This window comes from Ramularia collo-cygni (assembly GCF_900074925.1).
Source record: "Ramularia collo-cygni strain URUG2 genome assembly, contig: RCC_scaffold14, whole genome shotgun sequence".
Classification (NCBI taxonomy): Eukaryota; Fungi; Ascomycota; class Dothideomycetes; order Mycosphaerellales; family Mycosphaerellaceae; genus Ramularia; species Ramularia collo-cygni.
The window spans coordinates 618,050-641,404 of record NW_019716268.1 but is presented as its reverse complement, the minus strand read 5'-3'; the positions used below and the strand labels follow the sequence as shown (position 1 = coordinate 641,404).

Here is a 23,355-nt window from a genome sequence, read left to right as displayed (position 1 = left end):
TTGGGATTCGCAGAAGTGGGAGACGGGCGGGAATACGGATCTGCGCCTTAAGAGAAGAGCTAGAGCAATTGTAACAGCGATTACCTTGTTCAAGCTGCCGTCCGGTCATTTAGAAAACCAGTTGTCGTGCTTGTCAACTCGTTCTCCCCTGAGGCTGGATAAATTCGATCGATCGCTATACCAACAACTCTACCCCAGAGATCGCTCTCAAATACATCACGGCCATGATAGCCCAAAAAATGTGCAAATCGCCAGGCAGATGAACCTCAAATCGCTTACTCTCCAGACATGGATCTCCCCAAGCAATCTTTCTCCAAAATTAACAACCAAATTACATGACCACACACAACCCACAGCACTTGGTTGTTTTCTGCTCCGGCTCCTGGATCTGCATGTTCTGCTGCGGTTGACCAGGATATCCAGACTGCCCACCATACTGCATCTGCGGTTGCTGCTGCTGACCGGGATAGCCACCTCCGTAGTTTGGCATGTTGCCCATAGGATACGCGCTCTCGTAGTGTGGCTTTCCGTAGTTCTCGTGGTGGGGTTGGTGCTGATTGTCATCGTAATGAGGAATCGAGTCCACGTTACCTCCTGTGAGATCAATATACATGCGTCCGGCATTGGGCTCCGTTTTGTATTGGAGACCTAGTTCGCGGCAGACTTCCTCGACTTTGGGCTTGATCTTTTGGACATGGCCGGGAGAGTGGTTACCTTTCCCGACAATGACGTGAAGATGAGTTTGTCCGGTTTGGCGAGCGTATTTGATTCGTTGTTCGAGGATTTCTTCGGCCTGGTGGGGAGGTCAGCATGTTTGGCATGTCCTGGAAGTTTCCCACGGAGTACGTGTCGATCCTTGTGTTATGCCAGTGCCTCTCCAACAGCATTTCTCTAGCAAACGCCCTCAAAAACATACCTCCTCTACGAATTGACCATGAAGATCAACGGTATCTCCGGCTACTTTGCCCACAGCATTGTTCTCCCTGAAGATGAACTCGGAAGCTTGCTTGTTGTACTCATCGKCCTTTGCAGCGTGACTCTTGCTTTGGGTGCTCATATCATGAGCCCGGCCACCATCACCTCTTTCATATGCCTGTCTAGCCTCGGCCGCAAAATGCTGATGTTGACCTTGCTCTTTGCGTGCCAGATCACGGAGTCGGTCGTATTCCTGCTCGGCATTGGATGATGGGCCATGGTTGAATGCTTGGGGAAGAGATGGGTGAGTATCTGGAGAGGGAGGGGTGATTTTCAGCTACGCACCGCCACCGCCTAGCCTTGTTTGTGTATGGGACATGGTAATAGGAGTTTAAAATAGGAATATAGTGTGATATGTTGGATGAGGAGCGGAGACTTGCACCTCCAGCTTCCAAAACTGCCTACTTTCAGAAGCTTGCGCATACAACCCAAAGAGGCTAGACTAGCTGGAGCGATCGACGCCTGGATCTTTTGTAGAGTTCATGGCTTGCATTCATGTGATCAACAACATCCAAGCCATCTCGTGATGCATCTCCCGTCGTCCATGGACCGTCTACCCGAGGAGCTCCTTGCTCTCATCTGTGAGCATTGTGAACATGCAGACCTCAAGGTCTGTCGATTGGTGAACAAGAGGCTCTGCGAAGCGAGTACTTGTCACGTTTTTGAAGACCTCTACTTGGGCCTGTTTGAGTATTCGCTTTTCAAAGCAAGGGATATATCGAAATCACCCCTAGCGAAGCATGTGAAGAGACTCACCATCTACTCTGACATTGTGAGTTATAAGCCGGAATGTTGTATGGTTACCTTCCATTCTCAACCCTTTTCCGCAAATGACTGGGAAGGAGTTTTGCCTGTCAATACCCGACTAACTGCTTCCAAGGTACCTTCGTGGACGAAAGATAGTTGGCTGGGAGCCATAGACTTCCGGCCTGCCTTCTCCATCTACTTGGCAAGCAGGAAGTCGCAAGTAAGAGGATTTGAATCAGACTCTCCCGTCATATCCCGATTGTACTCTGGCGACCCTCGGCGAGATTACGATACTCTTCCTCGACATACTTTCACAGAATCCGAGCTCACCGCAGGCTGGAACAGCTATCAGAGGGTTGTTGGAGAGCAAACGCTGTGGAGGCAGGATGCTCATGGGTTGATGTTCAAGGAGCTGTTCTCGTTGTTTCCCAATCTCACAGACGCGAGTGTCCAGTGTGCTGTGCCTTTTTCAGGCCGGTGGTGAGTCACGAAAGTCATTCACTCTAGATATGTCTGTGCTTACTATAATTCCTCAGCAATACTTGGCCTCTTTGGCGAAATCTCCGAGAGAGGATATTCGTTGGTCCAGACGACTTCGTTTGGCGACAGCCGATCGAAGAGCCAGACTACGCTCATCAGACTGGCCAAGCTGCATTACTTCTTCTGGAGGCGATCGGATATCGATCCTCCTTCGCAGCCACGAAACAAATCACCAAGCTCAACATTCATTCTTCGCATCTTGACCCTTACCTCAGTCTTATGGATCGCTCCTGCGGAAGTCACGGCAAGAGATATCAGACGATACTCGCTGGGTTCCAACACCTCACATCACTGTATCTACATGTCCCTCATGCGACCGTCAGTGCTCATGTCAGCGGTCTTGGAGTGTCAGTGGAAACGATGGAATTTCTGCGCACTGCAAGACACCTCCGAAAGCTGGACCTCCGCTATGGTGACGACGAGATGAGTCCAGATGATGAGTCTGATTCCCAGCTAGAAAGTCTGTTTGATTCGGATGATGTCCTCTGGCCCCAACTTGAGAAGCTCTCCTTAGCGACCAACGTCCCCGCGGAGATTCTACTAAAGTTCCTGCGAAACCACGCCGATTCTCTCAATGCACTGGAACTACGAGACATGCTCATCCACAACGTCGACCTTGCCATTCAGCAGATCCCCAAGATCTTGACTCTACAGCATTGCTACATGGAATGTTTGTGGGACGACGCCTCAAGAGTCAGCAACGAGTCCGACGTCAACTACCTCTGTGTACTTTCAAGAGGGACGGACTTCAATTCKCCATACGAAGAATCCGTCAAGGCGTATCTTTTGGGGCAGAGCGAGACTATGCCGCCATTGGAGAGAGACGGAGGGTCAGGAGAGATTCGGGAGTGGGCGGAGTGGCAGGCTGAAGCGGATGATGCTATGGAGGACTGATGTTGCTCATATTGCATGACATTGGTGTTCTAATCTACTCACAAACAGGCCATTACATGGGAGGAAAGCCAGACAGCTGCTGAACAGTTTGCGAATACTGCATCGATACCATCCTATCTTACACATCACGCTTTTCAATCCCTCACCTCTGCTTCTCATTCTCGTCAGCAACCTTGTGCACCTCACTCGCAATGCCTCCCTTCGCCGTACTCCCAAAAGCTCTCTGCTCTCTGGAATGCACAACTCCCGCATCCTCCTTCGTCACACTCTCCGGACTCCTCTCCAGCTTCTCGGCCATATCTGCAGCAACCTTCTCAAAATTCTTCACCCGATCCTCCACCGACTGCTCCACAGGATCCGTCGACGTCGTTGAGGCCTTGGATTTGGTCGCCCCTTCATTCTCCGCCGCCAATCGCTGCGCTTCTGCACTGATGGAATCTGCAGGAGGCTGAGCTTGTCCGGTTGCGCGAGCTTCACGGGATTTGAGGTGTGCTGCGTCCTCGGATGTGATGGAGTGGGGAGCTGCTTGCATTTTGATGCCAATGTCCTCGGCTGCTTTTTGGAAGTTTTGGGCTTTAGTTGCTTGAGATTGGAGTTCTGCGTCTGGGGTGGCCTTTCCCGCTGCCGAATGGGTGGAAATCGTGGAGAATGACTTCCATGATCGGAGAGGTTGGTTTGATGTTGGGCGGAGTGCAAGGAGGGATTTTGGAACACGGGATGTCATGATTGTTGTTTTGAATACATGGGGTCTTTAACGTTGAATTGTAGTTGGGAGCAAGAGATACATTGAGGAGTACATGTTGTGTGTGAATATTTCTTATAACTGTTCATCGACCGTTTTTCGAAAGCATCATCATGATGCCTCTCAACATGATGAGATCATGATTTGTCGATGATGGCGTCTTCATGTACAACGTCGATGTTCGAAATGCACGACATCGTACATTGTCAAGGATATGTCCGCATCGTTCAGATGGTCGGCGGTGTCGTGCCTGAACCAACGGAACTATTGATAAGGAAATTCCCTGGCGTGGTCTAACTTGTCAAGCATTCCCTGTCACATGCGAAAGCGCAATGAAGTCTGAGTTCCACTCTTTTCACAAACCTAATTCTCCATTCAATTCGTTCCATGCATGACCTGTACCCAAATTGCCAACTAACTCCAACAATAAAGAACCACGCACGCAGTTATATTCACATCCCAAACACCACCCCATCATCAACATGCTCAATCAATATCAATCAACAAGTCCCATGACCGCGCGTCCATGCAGGCACATTTGCCATTGAAACATGCTAGCGGAACCAGCTAGACCAGCTAGCTCACATGCATTCTAGAACGAGCTGGACGGCGCCTTTTAGGGCACACGAATTGTGTTTTTGCAAAAGCCGATTGTTTGATCCTCGTGTGGAAAAAAAGCCCCACAACCTTCCCAGCCGACGGAGTGGGGCGGACCGCCCGACGCGAGGGAAATCTCCTGTCCTGATTTGCCGGGGGCGACATGGGAAAGCTGAATGATGTGCATGCAGCTCACAAGGTTCGAACCTAGCAAGGAAGGTACCTGAAGCCTGACCCAATAAAGCATTTGCAAGTCACTGAGCCTGCGGGCGTTAAGACCTGTCAGTTTCCCCCCCCCCCCCCCCCCGAATTTTCCAAAACAGCATTCACACATGGCATTTGACTTTTCTTCCCTGTGACTTTCACTTTCGGCATTTTTCTTGTCAAGATAGACGAGAAAGATCGTTGATTATTCGTATACATCTCAAAATCATTCATTCCTTCACCGATACATATACACCAAGAATCCGCCCAACTCCAACCCATCTCCCCACGCCAAAGAACCAAGATAAACAAGAATCGCTCCGCTGCTGGCTCCGAAAACATCCACATTGAGAGACTCCAACCACGTTTTTGCCTTGCCCGGGCATTCCCACCCAAAAATATCCCCTCCGTAAGCATGTGAAGATTCCCGCTTTTCCGTCCGGCTCCCTTGACCTTTCCTTCCCAATCACACCGACGACGCCAAGTAAATCAATCGTAGAAGGCAACCACCAACCACCTGAAACTTCGGGAGAAGGAGAAATCGTGATCGTGGTCGTAAATCAGCTTAGTTTATCTCGGTTCCGCACTGCGCGCATCGCTTTCCGTACGCCACCCAGTAGGTCTGGCCACGAGCGAGACAGTTGGGGCATTTGCGGCCGGGGACCTGGAAGAGAGGGCCTTTGTTAGCGTATGTATGAATGATGCGAGTGAATGTTTTTTATGAAAGGACTTACAGGTCGGTCTCGGATTGGCAAGTTCATTGCGAATGGGTAGCGTGGCTCATCGACATCGAATGAATTGCGAGGTGAGGAGTTGCGGCGCTCTGTGTGGTGTAGACCATGGTGATGGTGGTGGTAAGATGGCTCGTAGAGAGTGGAAAGTTGTTGGACGCCGAGTCTTCGGAGGGCTTCGTACTTTTGGGCGCTGTAGGACATGATGCTGAAGTTGGAGGGTTTGGTTGGTTTGGTAAAGGTGAAGGTGAAGGTGGACGTCGGGTTGATGTTAAAAGTGACAGTCGCTTGATGATGGCTTTCTCGAGTTGAGGAATGCTGGTATGAGATTGAGTTGAATGATGGAGTAATCTGGAAGGAACAGCAGACCAGTCTTTATACCTCTTCAAACCTGTCCACGAATAACCCGGTAAGCTCCAATCTGACGAGGCATTGATTCGATGATCCCATTGAGTTACGACGGTCGTTGTACACACACCCTGTCACTCCACCAGCAGGGCTAGCCCTTCGGTACATCTATCCACAACATTTGCACTGCAGCTGCCAGCGAGTAATCCCGGTCCGGCTGCTGTTTAGCTTGTTACGCTAGGACGGAGATAGGTCCCTCCTGCAGCATGCCGCTCTGCCTTTGCACATATCAGATTTCAACAAACTCAGCATGGCGTTGTGGTCGATCCGAGCGCAATCCTGGATGGTGTGTGTTCTATGCGGAAAAGCGTCGAAACCCATGTTATGTTGTCAGCGCTCCAATCAAACTCAATCGCAAACTAGGTACCTCGAAAGGGAACGAAAGCATGCAAAAGACATACGTTTCTCCAAAAAAGCAGCCCTTTTCCCAACCTGCTCTCATCACCTGCAGTCGCGCATTGCCAGGGAATCAAAAGTCGGTCGAGCCCAGGGAGATTTTGGTCCTGGTCACCGTCGGAAGGTAATACGCATCCAATGCCGGATCCCGTCCAGCACTAGATAATAGCAAAAGCGCATACCCGTCTTTTGGTGGCTGCCAATGACCGACTTTGGCGCAACTGCCGGTCTCCATAACCAGAAGTACGCGACGACTCCAAGTAGTGTGCAGCTTCAGTGTCGATGGTTTGATAGGCGATGCGAAACACGGCATTTGACACAATTTTGTGATGTGTATGGATGGAGAAACTCTGGCGTGGAGCTTTGAAAACCCGGTGCCGCGTATGACCCCTGTAAGCGCACATGCATGTCCCCAGAAATGAATGACGAATCCCGGTCGGCGATTTTACAGTCTTTCTGCGAGCTGTCACTTCTTGCCCACCTCCAAACCTGCGACTCCTGGTTGTCCTACTGCCTACGCTTCCGAAATGGGTGTATCCAGGGACCAAAAGGTCTGCAATCAAGTCGAGACATCGGTAGACCATGTTCGATCGCACATTGCTATGAATGAAATGTGATTGACATTGTGAGCTGTTTTCAATCAGGTGCTTCCTTCTCGTTCCATCAATCTTATCTGACGTGCTCGGAAACTTTGACGGGATACCGAAAGACATGCGAATATGTACAGAGGAAGGATGCCGCTCTGCCGGCACCTGTACTGCCGTACCTTTTTAAAGCAGAGGGGCCGGGCCATCCGCCATCGATTGACGAGGATCTTGACTCACGGCGTGCAAGGTCAAGGTTGGCTTGCGCAGATCTATGAATGTTTAGGGCAAGTTCTGATGAGGCGACCGACTATGAACACGGCAGTAGCCCCAGCGTCTACAGTACCATTTCAATGACCGAAACGTCATTACGTTCGAGATCCGAAATGCGGGTATTGCTGCAGTGGCCCACGTGGGACCGATGCATCGACGTTCCAGGGGATGCAGAATCCGGTCACAGACGACTCAACGGTCACGGTTGCCGGAGTCGGAGTCGGAATCGTAACACATGTGATGGTAGGGGTCATGACTACCACTGGTGGTAGCATGTTGGTGATGGGGAGTGACTTGGAGCTCATCAGGATGTCACACCAAATGCAAGGTCATATTCCATCCGCTCAATCTCAGATTGCGCGATGCTAGTACCACAGTGCCAATCAGCTGGATATTATCGTGCTTGCGCGAACCTCCAGTAGTAGTTTGCCGCCCGTCAACTTCGAATCGTCGCCTCGTAGGTGGACCAACAATAGGCCTTGTGGCAGTCTGTCGAGTCTCCAGCATGCCCAGCCAAGCATGCGATCCTTTTGATATGACTGATCATCCATGACCTTGATTCTACAAAGCAACTGTCAGTGAATGTGACCTGTGTGGAATACTCCCTAGTGGGGTGTCATTGATCTCTGTCTGACGATGGGCGCCCGCCATGCGTATACCAGTCATTTTTCGCACAGGCGTGATCCGACTTCTCCCATATCCGGCGCCTCGCGGTGTGACGACTGACGGTGCAAGCACTTGCAACACGATCACATCGGATTCCGATTGACCCTCAACKCTTTCACTGTGTAGTGCAGTAACCCTGGTTCACCGCAAGATGGCCATGCATACTGCTACGAGTCGACAATGGAAACACGGCGCCGGTGGGACCGAATTTTCCGGACCCAGGCGCGGAGATGCGTAGATGTAGTACGAGGTTACACGGCATTTGATCTCCGACCATTTGGGAATGGATCGAAACGATCGAGGACGAGGACAAGGAAGGAGAATTGGACATACCTCACAAAGCTCAGTTCTGGACAGACGTGTTGCACGCCTTTGAAGTCCAGTGTTTCGCCGCCAAAATCTGGGTCGCGTGAATGGCGCACAGCAGAGCGTAGTTTCCGCTCGCCGCCCTTGTTCTGGCCATCTTTCGGAATTCGGTGCTGCTCAATTTCTGCCTTGCTCTCAACGTGCAGCTCACACTTGACGAAGACGTTGGGTATGTCGTCATCCAAGCCCAATCCTTGTGCGGCGAGAAGTTTGACGGTCAGGTTGAGGGTGGCCCTCTTCGCCTTTGGTAGCTTGCCTTGCGTTGGAAGATAGCCAACTGGCTTCAGCGTCCAACCTCCGGTGCCCTCAAATTGAGCGGTATTCAGCATCATGGCGGCATTGATCTTCTGGAAGTTGAGGGCGACCTTTTGAAACGTTAGATGATGGAGATGGAGACTGGATCAACTGCAAAGCGACGTACCATCTGAATGCCAAAGCGCCAGAATGGCGCTGGGTCAAGATTGGACGAACTTAATCGAGTACCTTTCGGATACGCTCTCATGAAATGTCTGAGATTGTGTGCGAATATGCTCTCTGGTGACTCTTCGCAGACGTCGAGCAGCTTTGTCTCTGACAGTGAAAACACGTGAGTTGGAATCTTTGCCTCTGGCTGGCTGAAGTTGTCAAAGTGAAAAGCACGAGTGAACACGCCCATTGAACTCAAGCTTTGCAGGATCTTGCCCTTTTTGACAGCATCATCTTCTCCAGGTGATTCTTGATCCTCGGAGGATCTCGGTGCGGTGTTGTCACCCTTTGCATCTTTGGTCTTGCCGGGAGGAGAGTACTTGACCTTGACTAATATCTTCTTCCTCATTTCTTCCAACGGTGGCAATGGCGTTTGGTCAGAAAAGTCGTCTGGAAGACGCTGGAGAAGACTTCCCCAATAGTCGTTCATGAGCTCGACCACTATTTCTTGCTGGGAAGTGCCGCAATGAACTTCCAGTGAGACGATGAGCGGGAGGTCGGTGTTCTTGAATGCATAATCACGAACGACCTCGCACACCTTTCGGAATGGCAATTCACTCGTGGCGGTATAGCCGTGGTATACGGCGGGTCTGGAGATGATCAATACCAGTCAGCGTCTCTCGGGTTATGAGAGTATGCTGCTAAGCTACAGCGACAGACGGACATCACGATTGACTTACTCGGAGCKACCAGAAGTGTTCCGCCATGGCATGGGCGCTTGTTGATCTTCCTTTGCCGGTGGATCTGCGTGTCCAGTCTTGTCCTTGTCCGGATTGGAACGTGAACGCAAGCGGCCCAGCTTACTTTTGAGCCTGCCAGCCAATTTTCCGACTTCACCGTCTTCCGAACTCATACCATCCTCGGCTTCGGAGCTGGAGGGCGAGTCACCGTCCCAGAGGTCGATTTCGATACATCTACATCCTCGTTTGAGCACATCCTTGTACGCATCTCCACTTGACTTGCCCCAAAGCTSGTTCCCGGAACTACATTTTGGTCAGGTCAGTCATGCGGATAGGGCATCGAGACTGGTTGCCAACGCACAGATACGTGTTGTGCGAGCTGGAGATGAAGTAGGAACTGAGTGGATGAGTTGTATCATTTGCAATAGGCAGAGAAGCGGAGCTCTCGGGTTTGGCAAGATGTGTCAAAAACTCATCAAAGCTGCCATCGTTGCTTTTGTGTTCATCGAATATGAGCTTGGCGTGCTTGATGATGGTGGGCGAGAGTCCGTGAGTCGTCTGCTCGGCCATGGCTGGCTTGTGAGGATTCATTCGAACTGGCTTGTCGGCATTCACCTTTGATCCGGTTCGAAACTGCGTTTGCTTGCGTGTCAGGTTACAAAGTAGGCAGTCAATGTTGTTCGAAGCTCAGCTCAGCCCAGCCGAGCACGAAGGATGGGGCGTAGCGTCAGCGTCCGGAGTATATGATATAGCACAGCAGGTCAGATGCGTGAATGACACAGGTTGGTGATAAAGATGACAGTAGGTGTTCGCACATGTACCTCACACCGCCTATCAAATGAACTTAGTCTCATCGGCTAATTCCTGGTGGTCTGCTGCACAGGGCAAGCTTGCAGGTCGGGTGTTGTCGTTGACTCGTTGCTCCTTCCCGCCAAGAAGATGCTGACATCATATCCTGCCGAAACCTTTCTTTCTCGTCTTCATGTCCTGCTGAACCAACAACATGAAATCTCCTGCAGAAGCAGAGCGCGAAGTACGCTCGTGGGGATTCAACAGTCATGTCTTTACATGGACAGATGGGCCGTGAGCCTCACCAAACGAAGGGGTCTCAACAGCGGGTTGAGCTGACGAATGCAGCAATGCCCATTACCCACCACACAAGCATTCGGGATTGACGACTCATCTCATCCTGCGGGGCGAGCTGACAATATCCTATCCCGACGACGAGAATCCTACCAAAGAGACGTTTGGACCGGGAGCGCGTTTGGATGTTGAGGCAAAGAGAAAGCACGAGGTCTGGGTTGGGCCGGAAGGTTGTACATACTGCATTGGGGAGTGATGTATTGGGGAAGGCAGAGGCGCACTGTTCTGCAGTGGATTCTGCAGTTGTGGTATACAGGACATGCAGCAGAGGAGAGCATCGGACAGGAAGCTATTGTGGCAGTCATAGCTCCAGATGGTCTCCCTTGCGCGGAATCGATGGGCAATGAAGATGTACCTTGGAGGAGCATGATATGATGCGCACCAAGTGCAGTTCCTAAGGAGGTGAGTTGGGAAGTATCTACAGTTCCTTTGTCAATGTTCCATCGTTTGAAAGCATGTTGTTTGGCATCGTGTCCATTCATCGATCACGAAAGAGACATGCCGTGATAATACCTCCCTCCCTCCTGCGCCGTCACCTACGGTTTGCATTTCGTTGTGTCCTCTGAATTGGATTTTTCCTGCCGCCTTCAGTCGCGGTTTCTTGTAATTCGAGCTGCAACTTCACTTCTCACTCCACCTCGAAGCTTGGCTTGTCTCTTCACCTACTGCTTTCTCGTCACATCCTCAACAGCACAACATCAATCCGCCATATTCGAATGCCAACATTCATTCAATATGGCAGGCTCAGCGAGAACAACCTACCGGCCAATCCCCCCGCCGCCYCTGCCTGAGTTCTACCTGACAAAGTCAACCGGCAGAATGGCTTCGACGTCCGCCGCGCTGTGTGACGACAGTGAAGTCTGTCTGCCCATGCAGCCCCGCCAGCGACAAGCGCGACCAGCCTCACAGAATCTACCACCCGCTCCCACAGCAGATGATGCCAACGCGCGAACGTACAGGACTTACACGTACAAGACTGCGACTGCGACCAATCCACTGCCAGCGGACCCCATCCCGCCATTGGCGGTCTACCACATCTGTCGCGTTTGTGTGCGGCCGCGCAGTGCACGTTACCACCGTGAGCATCCCATCCCAATTGATGGAGTTCCTCCCCCGCCCGGAATCTGCCGCAGATGTCGCATCTCCTCCGTCGAGGGATCCAAGATTGCCACCGCAGAGGTGACGGAAATTCAAGAGAGCGGCGAGGTGAAGCTCGGAGTCAGAAGTTTGATGTCTACCCGCGACTATTCTTCCGCGGACGTGTTGCGAGCGAGGGCCACTGAGCGCTACATGCAGCAAAGCGATTACATGGATATCGAGTCTGCCTCCGAACGGGAAGGTGACATGATCTATCGACGCATCCGAGGTCGCGCTCACGCACCTCAGCAGAAGGCTTCCGATGTTGTATATCGCCCAGCCCAAATGACGATTCCACCATCACCGCCAAGATCTACGCCACGGACGAGGACCGTGACGTCAGGCGAAAAGACAAATACGACAATGTCCAGCAAAGCCGCAACAATGGGACAGACTTCAGCATCCAGATTGGATTCGCCCAAATCTGCAGGTCCGATGCCGACTCGAGCGGCCTCTCCAACAAGCCCGAAGAGGGTGGACGGTGTTCAAGAAGTGATCGAGGCCCGAGGATCTAGGTCGAGGCACGACAATCGGACCTCCATTAAGATTGAAGCGTACAATCCTCAGCGAGCAGAAGTAGAGATTCGTCGACTTGCCAGAGACGAGGTCGAACGCTATCGCCGGATCGAACGTATGATGGAGGCTCACGGAGACGTCTACGCTCACGGCAGGGTAGTAGAGAAGGAGACAGCTCCGCCCGTGCCCAAACCAGCTGCCCGTGTTCCGATGGAGAGGAGAATTGCCCTGGAGAAGGATGTCGTTGACAGGCCATGGATCAAGAGTCCTGAGCGTCCGCGCCAACCAGAGCTTGCGACCGCATCTCGTCAGGAGCGGTCAGAAGCTAGGAAGATTGAGAGGGACCGTATACTGCAAGCTTCGCTTGCTTCGCTTGCTTCGCTTGACGGTCACCCTCGCGTAGAAGACAAGGGACCGCGCCCGCACCGGTTCCGGGCTGACTCTTCCTCAGACAGTTCTGATGCGCCAGGAGGGCCGGTATATGACATCTCTGCATATCGCCGAGAGCGAGCATCAACTGACAGAGATGAAGTGTCCGACCGGCGTGAGACTCAATGGGCTAAGATCAGGGTACAGCTTGACAGGGACCAACTCCTGAAGGACAGGGATGAGATGCTCCGCGTCGAGATGGAGAAGCTCGATCAGAAGTTGAAGGAGCCTGCTGCAGATGCGCGCTTCAAAGAAGCCGCCAGCTCGTCCAGTGATAGGTGGACTGACCGAGAGTATTGGCTTGATGGCCCTCCTGCGCAAACAGGGGCAGCCCACTCAACAAAGACTGCCGCACCACGCAACGAGCAGCCTCCAACGACTTTACGTACTAAGAGACTGGTTCTTCAGCGCCAGCCGGTCGTTCCAGAGGAAGTCACACAAGAGCGTGTTATGGCGAGCTCTTCCCATGGTGCGAGACATCAAGTTGTGGAGCGTGTAGCGGCGAGCACTCTCCCATATCCTGCCGAGGAAAGCATTGTTTCCGCGCAKATGCCTTCACCTCAGCCACAGCCGCAAGCCTCCAAAGCGAGGACAAGCCAACCTCAAGATCCCGAAGGTGAATACACCTATGTCAAGCGAACTGTTCAACACACAAGAGCATCGTCGAGATCTGGTCGCGAGAAGCCCTACTACGAAGTGCAGGAGACCTTTGGTCGGCGCAGCAAGCCCGCACAGGATCAGGTCAAGCCTCGGGAAGAGTCGGAAGTTACTGTCCGAGGCAAGGAAAGCAAGCCGCCCACGAGCGACCTTTCCTCTCGAGTTCGCTTTGCTCAACAAGTCGAGTTCTCTCCCACGCCACCCGGAAGCGAGGCGGGCTCGGATCAGTTCAGGAAACTGGGTAGGATGAGGAGAGATCTCGGAAGTGGAGAGACGGGAGGAGATCTCATTGCGGAGTACGAGCGTAGGGGCCGTGCTCGAAGCCGTCTGCCTTATGAAGGGTACGATTACCGCTAGCAGCGGGAGTCAGTCGCTGCCGAACAGACAGACGGTGGTGCAGCCATTGAGACTGGTCGGGACCGCACAGTTCGACCATCGAGACCGCAGATGATCCCGGTCAACAACATTCCTCTTGCACGCGCCAAGAGTGAGAGTCCATCTCGGGAGAGATCACGACGGATGGCGGGGAGGCAGAGGGATGACGGCTTCGGACCGTACAGAACCGAGGAGAGAAGAGATGACAGCATGGCGGTTGAAGATGGACGTAGTGTCTCGTCATCCAGGAGCAGCAGCAGTAGCAGCTCCGGATATCGGTACGTGCGCCGCGAGACGGTCGAGCGTGGACCGCGCTAGGGAAGCGGTCAATCGGATCAAAGGCGCAGGTCACAGTCAGCGGAAGGCGGACCTTCGAAAGCAAACCCCAGGTCACAATCGAAGGGGAAAGGCAAGGCACCACCTGGTGTCGACGACAGACCTCTGACCCAAAGCATTGGAGGACCGGTGTTGAAGATGATCAATCATGTGATCAAGCAGTTTTGAGATGCAAAGGGCATCATCAACCTGGGATTCATTTTCTGAACCTTCCAATTTGGGCTGGAGAGGCCTCTCGGGCGTTGTTTACTTACTTTGAAGAATTTCTTAAGTTGTCACATCCAAAATCGTGGCCAATCGCCATGAGGTTGTCGATGTGGCAGGATTATCCTGTTCTACTCTAGCACAGGTCAATCAAATGGAAGAAATCCTGCGATTCAAACTTGACTGTTCTCAAAGTAGGTCGGGTTACGTTGTGAAATCTAGTTTTGCGATCAGAGGCACGCTCTATCTGTCTGTCTTGTAGATTTGCGACCAAGTTTGTTGACAGTCATTCAAATGCGAGTTGAGTGAGGTCTAGAAGTTTGGAAATGAGAAGAACCTCAGCAATCATCGACACGGTGCTCTAGAAATGCTACGGCTCTTGTGCCTGTATTCCTCTGCTATTTCGCCGGCTCGAAGGGAAGGAGATCTCATGCCAGAGGATTTTTCCCGGGGTGACTATATGTTCATTCACAGGTTGAGAGAAGGATGGGATGGTGCTGGCTTGCTAATACATCTATGTATATTGAACAACGAGCTCAAGACATCTCGAATCGGCTGGAAGATATAATATTTAATCATCCTCATCTCATGGTGTAAAACATACAATATACTCTACTACTATACATGATTAATCCTCCACCAGGATAAAGAAACCTCTCGCTACATAACAGACCCAACCCTGAAACCAAACCATTACAAATGTCCTTGCCTATCAAAGACCAACCCCAAGAATTGAATTCCACTCAATACCACCCCGTCCCATCCTCTCCCATCTTCTTATTCCCCGGATTCAACGACAATAATCTCTGTCCAGGCGTACTCCCACTGACGCGACTTTCGAAAATGCCCCCGACAGCTCTCCGTCCAACTTGACTAAAACTGTCAAACCCTTCCCCCTCCCTTCCTCCTTCAGAGGTGGTAGTAGTACTCCCACCATTAATAGCCACCCATTCAGGACTCGTATATGGATTTCTCCCATCCCCTAAATCCGTCCATCGAGTCACAACAATCGCATGTTTAAACCTCGTGATTTTATCCCCGGGATCCTCCACCAATCGGACTTCAACTAAATACTCGCTCGGACATTCCGGGCAGCGGCGCGCAGGACGGCAGGAATCACAACCTCGAACAATGAAATCGGGATTCGCAGCCGCGCGACTCACATGGAAACCGCGCTGGAGTTGTTTGTGATAGGGATCTGGCGGGGAAGGGATATGCCCTAGCATACATTTACAGATTTTCATGAGGTCCCCATCACGCCAGTGTGCGCAGACGGAGAAGAAGGGGATGTATTCTTCGCGGTCGTAGAGGATGTGGCGTTCGGAGGTTACGGAGAGGGAGGATGCCGGGGGCGCGAAACGTTGGGATACCACGCGGAGAAGCAGGCGGGAGTCGTGGATGAGGTAGCGGGTTGTGTGTTGCCAGGAGGAATCTTTGCATTTCCATTTGCGCGCGAGTGTTTCCGGGGTTATGCCGTATTGGGGTCCCAGGGAGGCGGCGCGGAGGGTGAGTTGGATGAAGGCGTAGGGGAGTTCGCGGGCGTGGGTGAGGCGGGTGCGAGGGAGAGTGGAGGTTTTGACTTTGGGGCAGGTGAAGAGGGGGTTGGAGACGTAGTCTTTTTTTAACACTTCGTTTCCGGGGGAGAGGCGGAGGTGGTATTGGGCGCAGGGGAAACAGAGGAGGTGGTTGGGGAGGAGGGGGTCGAATTGGTGGAGGAAGGCGATTTTGTGGTGCTTGTTCGGGGCTAGGTTGAGGATGTCGAAGGGACGGGGACCGAGTTTGTCGTGGAGAGTTTTCGATGCGAGGGCGAGATTGCAGACTTCAAGGGGCGTGAGGAAGAGGGCGATGCGTTTCCAGACGGAAGAAGGGAGGCTTGCGATTCGCTCTTGGTGGACTGAGGAGGAGACGATGTAGCCTCTTCTYTTACGGTTTGTGGTTGTGGAAAAAGGATCCTGTTTCTCCTCCTCCACCAGAGAGTCAAAGGATCCGCTTCGCGCGAGACTGTGCATCATTTCTCCATTATCTTGCACTTTGGGTCGCGCGGGCCTTCGATTTTCCGCAAAGACGGCATATTCCTGCTCGCCCAATTCGTTGACTTCTGGGGCTGGCGGTTGAAATTGTTGGGGATTCTTCTTCTTCTTCAATTTGGACTTTTTGTTCTTCTTCTTGTCTATGCTTTCCTGCGTGTATGCCTTTTCCGATCGAAAGGTATTTCCGATTTTGGAAACTAGTTTGGTGCTCCAGCCTCCAGGATGTGGCGCCGAATTCAATGCCATGTTGTCGTGAATGTATGTCATCAAAGATTTTCAATTTTCAGGATTATTCTCGAGGAAGGACAAGACCAGATCCAGATATTGGGAATGACTGATGGATATTACACGTCCAGCAAGGGCATGTCATATCATATGATTGTGTTGATGGATCTGGAAAAACAAAAGCATTCGTCAGCCGGATGAGGCGGAAAGGCGTCAAAGGTCACCTACGTTCAATGTCGGAGAGTTCAGCGCAGTGACTGACGTTGTTTGACCGGACCGTGCCGGGCAGGTGCAACCTCTGAACAGACTACACCTCTTCCTTCCTTCACATCCACACAAGTCGCCATGTATACGGTAGGTAGATATAGAAGGTGATACAGTAGTCGAYGGTGAGTGAGATGAYGAGCCTCCATTTCTTCGTAAAGAAGCGCGGATCGACGCCCAGGTTCGATTCCAAGCCAAGCGAGAGAGAGACATTTGCTTGCCTCAAGCCTCATTCATTCACTCACTCATTCATTCATTCATTCATAGATACGAATCTAGACATTCCATCCATCGAGTAAAGTACTCTCGCAATCTCACGCCAACTATCCTCCTTTATATCATCCCATATAGTAGACTTTCTGACCTGTCGCTCCTACCCGAATTCCCATTTCTATTCCTATCTCTACCTATTCCCACTCTCGCTATCATTAAAGGCCATCTCCATCTACCTCCATACACTCACTTTACTCACTCACTTTACTCACTCACTTCAAAAAGGGCTACCTTGTCAATAATCCAAGGACTTGAAAGGTTCATGCCCTTCCTTGCTCAATTGATTCGGTTCTTTTATACCGTAGRAATCCCTGATGGATATTAAGATCAATAGACTACTCGTCCAAAAGGAGTCTTTCAAGGAAGAATTTCGACTTGGACTTCCATACCGTCGTCGTCGTCGCCGGCATCGCCATCATCATCAGAGTATTCGACAATGATGATAAAACAATATCTACAACTCAATTCCCATCCTCACTTCATTTCCCTCTACACCGTCCTCACCACACACAACCAAGTCTCCAACCACTCTCCTCAACAATCAAGCCAACGTCATGCGCAACATGGCCAAGAACCCCGGCATCATAGCATGCAACTCCGTGATTTCAGGCTTAACAGGCTCCCCAGCCGTCCGTTTCAACAGATCCTGCCTCCTCTGCCTCCTCCTCCGCTCCGCCCCAATCGGATCATCCATATCATCATCCTCCTCCTCACTGGCATCATCACTGCTCTCCTCATCCTCATCTCCCATATCCAAATCCTGCAGATCCTGGGGGTTCAATCCGAAATCCTGCGGTTTGAACGTGGAAGCTAAGCCACCCACTCCTTGTGATCGACCACCACTCGCGTCCCCACCACTCGCCATCTTCTGCCTCGTCTTATCCGAATGCCATCGCTTCCTCGCCGTCTGCCATTTAATCAGACTGTTGATCTCCTGCAAAACTTTGGCTCGGTCCACAATCCCCATTTCCAACGCGCCTTGGAAGAGGGCATTCATGTCCAATTTCCCGCCCTTGGGTCCATGTCGAAGGAATTCCAAAATCCCCTCGATCCAGTTCATCAACTTGTCAAAGAGGCCATTGTCGTGCAAGTGCACTTCATGGATGAATTTGTACAAATCTTCTTCATGCCGCTCGCACAAATCGATGAAACTTTGCACCGTTTGATTCGGGTCGGCCGAAACGTCTTGCCGTTGAGCCTTTTCAATCGTTGCAATGGCATCATCGGCAAAACGTGCAAAATCCGTCRCGCTGTTGTACACGTTGGCGGATTTGTAGACGCGGACAAGAGGTTCGTAGAAGATGGAGAAGAGGTCGCGGAATAGTCTCAAGGTGTTGGCTTCTTCAATCATTTCGAGCATCTTCTTCTTATCTCGCAGTCGAGTGTGGAGTTTCAACAACTGCTTCAATCGGGCGAAGAGTTCGGCTCCTTGCCGCATTTCTTCGTCGACGTTTTCCACCGCGTTATTCCACGCTACATATGCGTTGAAGATGCGGCCGATTTGTTCGGTGGAGAGTTCTGGGTGGACATCCTCACTTTGCAGGACCTTGACCAATAAGTCGATTTGTTCGGTTTGTGCTCCTTCGCGGACGCTGGCTTTGACTTCTTCATCCGATTCGCAGTAGTTGCGGATCTTTTCTGTAAGGGTGGGTTCATCAGTCTTGGTGGTGAGAGTGTCGATCGATTTTTGAATAGCACGAATACCATCTCCCAGTGCAAGGCCAAAGATTCGCTGGAGGAGAGATTTCGCACCCAAGGGTTGCGCCATGAAGATATCCAGCACGCTTGCCATGACTGCTGCAGGGTTGGTGAATCGAATGACTTGTTTGAGGGCGGTATACGGGACCAGACCGTGGATCCGCTTGGCTTGAGCGAAGAGATCCGGGGAGTTGTCTTCGGCCAGGAAGAGGTGGTACAATGTCGCGGCGACCTCTATCCTCAGCCACTCTGCAAACTTTTTGTATTCCGGGTCGAGATCTGCAATGGTGGACTTTTGCTTGATTTCAGCAAAGAGGTTCCTCAACCCGTTCCTCTCCACGACGCCTCTTCTGAATTTTTCCATATGTACATCCAATTCTTGTGCGCGCTTCCTCGCCACCTCGAAGAATCGGCGTTGCTCATCCAGACGCTTCTCATCCATGGACTTTCGTTTTGCAATGTCGACCATTTCCTCATCGGTCAACATGGTTGGCTGTTCCGTCAGGAAGTCGTACATGGCTCTCGAATTGGCAATGGCTTCGGTTTGGAGAAAGTTTCTCAGGAATGCTCGCAATGACACTCTTTGATCTTCTCGGTGGAGGATTGTTTTGGAGGAGGACTCTCTTGTGGATGCAGCACTCGATCCCTTTGGAAGCAAGCCAGGAGAGTCGATGGAAGCTCGAGGGGAGCCTGATGATRCGATGCCTGATGAACGAGAGGGATTCCGGGTGTGTTTACTGCTTCCACCACCCGTCCATGAAGATAGGTAACCACGGATTCCACCACTTTCTACCGGTGGTGGGGTATCCGTGGTTGGAGTAGGCGGATCGATGGTGGATAAGGAAGAGACACTATCGGAATCCTCATCATCTCGTGAGCTGTAGATAGATTGCGACTTGTTCTTGTTCGGCAAGGGAGCCAGAACCTTGCCAGGCAATTCCAGGCGTAGCTTCTTATGCATGCGAACGAAATCGCCAAAGCGTCTCGCAATGTGAATGACGTCTCCATCCTTGCGCTTCACTCGTAGGAGGAACTCGGCGTGTTTGTGTGTTCGGACATGCCTCTTGACGCTGACCAGGCGGACTCCGGCGACGTTGACATCCCATCCATTGATTTCATGTCCCTCTGGTACATTGACGGTCAAACCATCCTCATTCGCGCCCCGATCCACCACCTCCATTTCGGAAAAGCGAATTCTCTCCTCATATCCGGACGCGGTAGGGATGCCCGAGACCATCATCAATTCCACCAATTTGGTCACCTTCATGGCCAACTTGGCCCTCTTGGTCTGCTCCAGGCGGTCGACGGCGGTGGAGATGTGTTTGTTGGCGAAGCTCTCCAAAAAGGCCTGCAATTTGTCCTGCCAAAACTCCTTTTCCCGCGCCTGGTTGAGAAAGGGGAAATTCCTCACATGATGGACGAAGATGTACCTCAACAACGGCAGCTCCGAGTCTTCCGGCGGCACCTCGCCCGCATCGGAGCGGAAGGGCGCGCCGAATCGTTGTAGGGCGGTGGGAGAGGAGAGTTCGCTGACTTCCCATGCGGTTTGCGTGGCGATGAGTTCACGTTTGAGGTAGTGCTCCTGCTTGCCCGTCAAGATGGATCCCTCGGGCGGGAGGGAGGTAGAAATGGCGGATTCGGTGGTGAGGGTGCTGGCGTGGGATCGTGAGAGCTTCCGTCGTTGCACTTCTGGATTGGCTTCCTTGTCCATTTCTGCCCAACTTTCGGATGCGTCAACAAACGTCTGCCTTTCGAGCGTGGGCGATGTGACGGAAATGGCCACGGGGGAGCCATTGGCGCGTGACATTGGTGGAGATGGGATGGGGTGGGATGGGTAGGAGGCAGGAATGGGATGGAATGGGAAGGGAAGGTGTATGTGTCGATGAATGATGACCTCTGTCCAATCAAATCGCCATTAATTCCACCAAAATATCACATGCCACTCCCCCTCATCAAAGTCACCTATTCACTGACAGCTGAAATGGATGAGTCTTAAAGACGGGAGCCACATGCATGGGTAAATGATGGATGGATTTCTCAAATGATGACGAGGCCCGCGACAATCTCCCCGCCCCTCCAAGCTCCGAATGAACATCACAAGGATCATCAGAGTGGATCCGCGCCGTGGATCATCAAGCCAAAACTCTGCCGCTCAGCCTTCCTTTCCCTTCCAAGCTGCCACTCGCCGGCCCGCGCTCCAAGCAAAGACGCGTGGACATTCTTGTTGCGTGCGTACTCCTTACAGCCTCGCTACGTAGCCCTACTAGTAGAGATGCCGTGATGCGTCTTGTCTTGTTTTGCCATTTACGTACAGTCTTGGACGAAAAAAATTAATGGCATTCAATTCAAATTTTCATTATGATTGATGGATGGATTGACTAATGAATTGATTGACGCCGACCCGCCCGGCGATTTAATATAGTTACAGGTCCAGAAATGGAAAAAAGCTTCTTTCAGCCCTGTCGTCCTGTCTGCAAGCTCCCGTCCCTTTCATCACTTCCCTCGCGAATTCTGAGACACCACCTACACCCTACCTAGGTAGTACATTACATTTCTATTCTAGGTATTCTATACTTTCGGTTACCTTAGAATAGCATCGATTTAGCAAAACAAAACATCAAATATCTCACACCCAAGACGAAATCCGTACTCTCTTCTACTCCCCTCTCTCCCACGCTGTATAGTGCCGTATATATGCCCTTTAATAAGACAGTTCAGTGCAGCTCCAATATCAATCAATCGTTGCCTGATACTGTAGATCCCTTCAATCCCGTTTCCATATCTTTCTCCTCCAGAATACTTCCACAATGCTTCCGCAATGCTTTCATAATGCTTCCAGAGTACACAGGTCTTGATAAAAGCGAGTTCTGGATGGTGAAATGTAATAACTGCCCCTTCCTCAATACTGGTAGGTGATTTCTTGGTTGGTGATGAAGTGGACATACACATCATATACCTGCACTTCCCTCCATGCCATACTGGTACAAAGCTCCTCTGCCGCCATTCTAGCAGGCAGGCAGGCGGAAATAAAACCGCACACAACGCCATCGCTCCATGATATCAAACTTGTCCACGTCTCGGTTCTTGCCAGACGAGACATGTCCACGCCCATCTAATTGTACTGCGCATAGGCCGCGGTACTATTGAACTTCATGCCTCCTCGGATGACCTTCTCCACCGCACTCAAAAAGTCCTTTTCACTGGCCACCTTTCTCCTCGCTCGAATGGCAAACATGCCCGCCTCGGTCGCCACCGATCGCAACTCGGCTCCGGTGGAGTTGGGACACAATCGGGAGATCAACTCCCATCGAATGTCCCTCTCCACGGACATGCTCTTGGCATGGATTCTCAAAATGTTGGCTCGACCCTCCATATCTGGCAGGGAGAATTCAATCTTTCTGTCGATACGACCCGGCCTCATCAATGCGGGATCCAGGGTGGAAGGTCGGTTGGTTGCGAACATGACTTTGATGTTTCCACGACTGTCGAAACCATCCAGCTGAGTGATGAGTTCAAGCATGGTACGTTGGACTTCATTGTCGCCTCCTGCGCCATCATCGAATCGAGCACCTCCGACCGCATCAATCTCATCGAAGAAAATGATGCATGCCTTTTTGGTGCGGGCCATCTCGAAGAGTTCTCGAACCATCCGAGCTCCCTCTCCGACGTATTTCTGGACCAGCTCTGAGCCAATGACACGAATAAAGGTGGCGTCTGTTCGGTTGGCGACTGCTCGCGCGCAGAGTGTCTTTCCTGTACCGGGAGGTCCATACAGAAGAGCGCCCTTGGGCGGGTCGATTCCGAGGTTGACGAAGCGTTCGGGAGAGAGTAGAGGCATCTCCACGACCTCACGGAGCTTCTCAATTTGTTCCTTGCAGCCTCCTACATCTCCATAGGTGACATCGGGCTTGTCCTCGACTGTCATCATTGTCACACTTGKGTCGATTTTGGGAGGTAGTGGCAGCATGATCTGATACTTGTTGCGGTCGACACCCACGCGCATGCCCTCCTCGATATCGGTGGGAGATACGCGCTCCCCAAGATTGACGACGAATTTGGCAATCTGCTTGACGTTGATGACATATTTGCTCTTTTCATGATCCTTTTCATCGGGGATGATCTTGGTGCATCGGGCGACCTGGAGAGGTTGTTCCTCGCTCATGCGTTGTCGGTCGGCGGCGATGTCCCAGAGATGTGGTGGGGCGAGACCTGTGTCGGATTCCTTGACGCCAATCTTTTCATTAACCGAAGTCTGCTTGTCCTTGATCTTCTTCTCCAGCTCTTTTAATGCCACGGCATAGGGGGCGGAATTGTATGTCTTGAGGACTTGGATGTCTCTAGATTCATCTCATTAGTATGCAGCATTCATCACCATCTTCTTGTCCATGCACCTACTCGTCTGTGAGCGGAGTAATCTTCTTCTCCTCGACCTCGTCGTCGGCAAACTTCTTCTGGTACTTTTCCCAGCTCGAGCCCGTCGCCGAAGGCATGGCGGATGACGCGTGGGGTGGGTTGAGGTGGTGGTGTTGGTGGAGGTGGCAATGTATCGAGCGGAGTCGCAGTGATGTGGTCGCGGTTGATGGGATATTTCACAGCGGTGAGGTGGTCGTGGGAGGTGGTGGTGATGGTGGTGTTGATGTAACTATGTGATGGCGATGATGAAGTGCATGTGAGTGAGGGAGCTACGTCGGCGAGCTCGGGAGTCGCGTGTGACAAACGCCGCTCGCTTCAGAATTTCTTGGGGACGGACGACAGCTGTAGAGGGGACATGATCGCAAAAGACCACACCACCTCACCAAT

At 51.7% G+C, this 23,355-nt stretch overlaps 9 protein-coding genes; 2 read left to right on the top strand and 7 right to left on the bottom strand.

Annotated features, from left to right (window-relative positions):
* Positions 1-331: 331 nt before the first annotated feature.
* On the bottom strand, positions 332-1,294 carry RCC_08557 (related to nuclear WD protein PRL1; the record flags this gene model as incomplete). XM_023773807.1 has 3 exons in its annotated part: positions 332-793; positions 917-1,203; positions 1,261-1,294. The coding sequence occupies 3 exons, from the start codon at positions 1,292-1,294 to the stop codon at positions 332-334; spliced, it is 783 nt and encodes a 260-aa protein (XP_023629575.1).
* A 207-nt stretch (positions 1,295-1,501) lies between these two features.
* On the top strand, positions 1,502-3,156 carry RCC_08556 (uncharacterized protein; the record flags this gene model as incomplete). XM_023773806.1 has 3 exons in its annotated part: positions 1,502-1,747; positions 1,856-2,202; positions 2,259-3,156. The coding sequence occupies 3 exons, from the start codon at positions 1,502-1,504 to the stop codon at positions 3,154-3,156; spliced, it is 1,491 nt and encodes a 496-aa protein (XP_023629574.1).
* Positions 3,157-3,298: 142 nt separating this feature from the next.
* RCC_08555 (uncharacterized protein) lies at positions 3,299-3,688 on the bottom strand (the record flags this gene model as incomplete). The annotated part of the gene is made up of 1 exon (XM_023773805.1): positions 3,299-3,688. The coding sequence occupies one exon, from the start codon at positions 3,686-3,688 to the stop codon at positions 3,299-3,301; it is 390 nt and encodes a 129-aa protein (XP_023629573.1).
* Positions 3,689-5,264: 1,576 nt separating this feature from the next.
* On the bottom strand, positions 5,265-5,634 carry RCC_08554 (uncharacterized protein; the record flags this gene model as incomplete). XM_023773804.1 has 2 exons in its annotated part: positions 5,265-5,363; positions 5,434-5,634. 2 exons carry the CDS (start codon positions 5,632-5,634, stop codon positions 5,265-5,267), a joined length of 300 nt encoding a protein of 99 aa, XP_023629572.1.
* A 1,840-nt stretch (positions 5,635-7,474) lies between these two features.
* On the bottom strand, positions 7,475-9,838 carry RCC_08553 (related to phospholipase C; the record flags this gene model as incomplete). XM_023773803.1 has 5 exons in its annotated part: positions 7,475-7,652; positions 8,091-8,488; positions 8,545-9,178; positions 9,269-9,571; positions 9,630-9,838. The coding sequence occupies 5 exons, from the start codon at positions 9,836-9,838 to the stop codon at positions 7,475-7,477; spliced, it is 1,722 nt and encodes a 573-aa protein (XP_023629571.1).
* Positions 9,839-11,230: 1,392 nt separating this feature from the next.
* RCC_08552 (uncharacterized protein) lies at positions 11,231-13,507 on the top strand (the record flags this gene model as incomplete). The annotated part of the gene is made up of 1 exon (XM_023773802.1): positions 11,231-13,507. One exon carries the CDS (start codon positions 11,231-11,233, stop codon positions 13,505-13,507), a length of 2,277 nt encoding a protein of 758 aa, XP_023629570.1.
* A 1,301-nt stretch (positions 13,508-14,808) lies between these two features.
* Positions 14,809-16,341, bottom strand: RCC_08551 (uncharacterized protein; the record flags this gene model as incomplete). The annotated part of the gene is made up of 1 exon (XM_023773801.1): positions 14,809-16,341. One exon carries the CDS (start codon positions 16,339-16,341, stop codon positions 14,809-14,811), a length of 1,533 nt encoding a protein of 510 aa, XP_023629569.1.
* Positions 16,342-17,398: 1,057 nt separating this feature from the next.
* Positions 17,399-20,362, bottom strand: RCC_08550 (related to membrane coat complex Retromer, subunit VPS5/SNX1, Sorting nexins, and related PX domain-containing proteins; the record flags this gene model as incomplete). The annotated part of the gene is made up of 1 exon (XM_023773800.1): positions 17,399-20,362. The coding sequence occupies one exon, from the start codon at positions 20,360-20,362 to the stop codon at positions 17,399-17,401; it is 2,964 nt and encodes a 987-aa protein (XP_023629568.1).
* Positions 20,363-21,667: 1,305 nt separating this feature from the next.
* On the bottom strand, positions 21,668-23,045 carry RCC_08549 (proteasome regulatory particle subunit Rpt1; the record flags this gene model as incomplete). XM_023773799.1 has 2 exons in its annotated part: positions 21,668-22,892; positions 22,951-23,045. 2 exons carry the CDS (start codon positions 23,043-23,045, stop codon positions 21,668-21,670), a joined length of 1,320 nt encoding a protein of 439 aa, XP_023629567.1.
* Between the last annotated feature and the right edge of the window lie 310 nt (positions 23,046-23,355).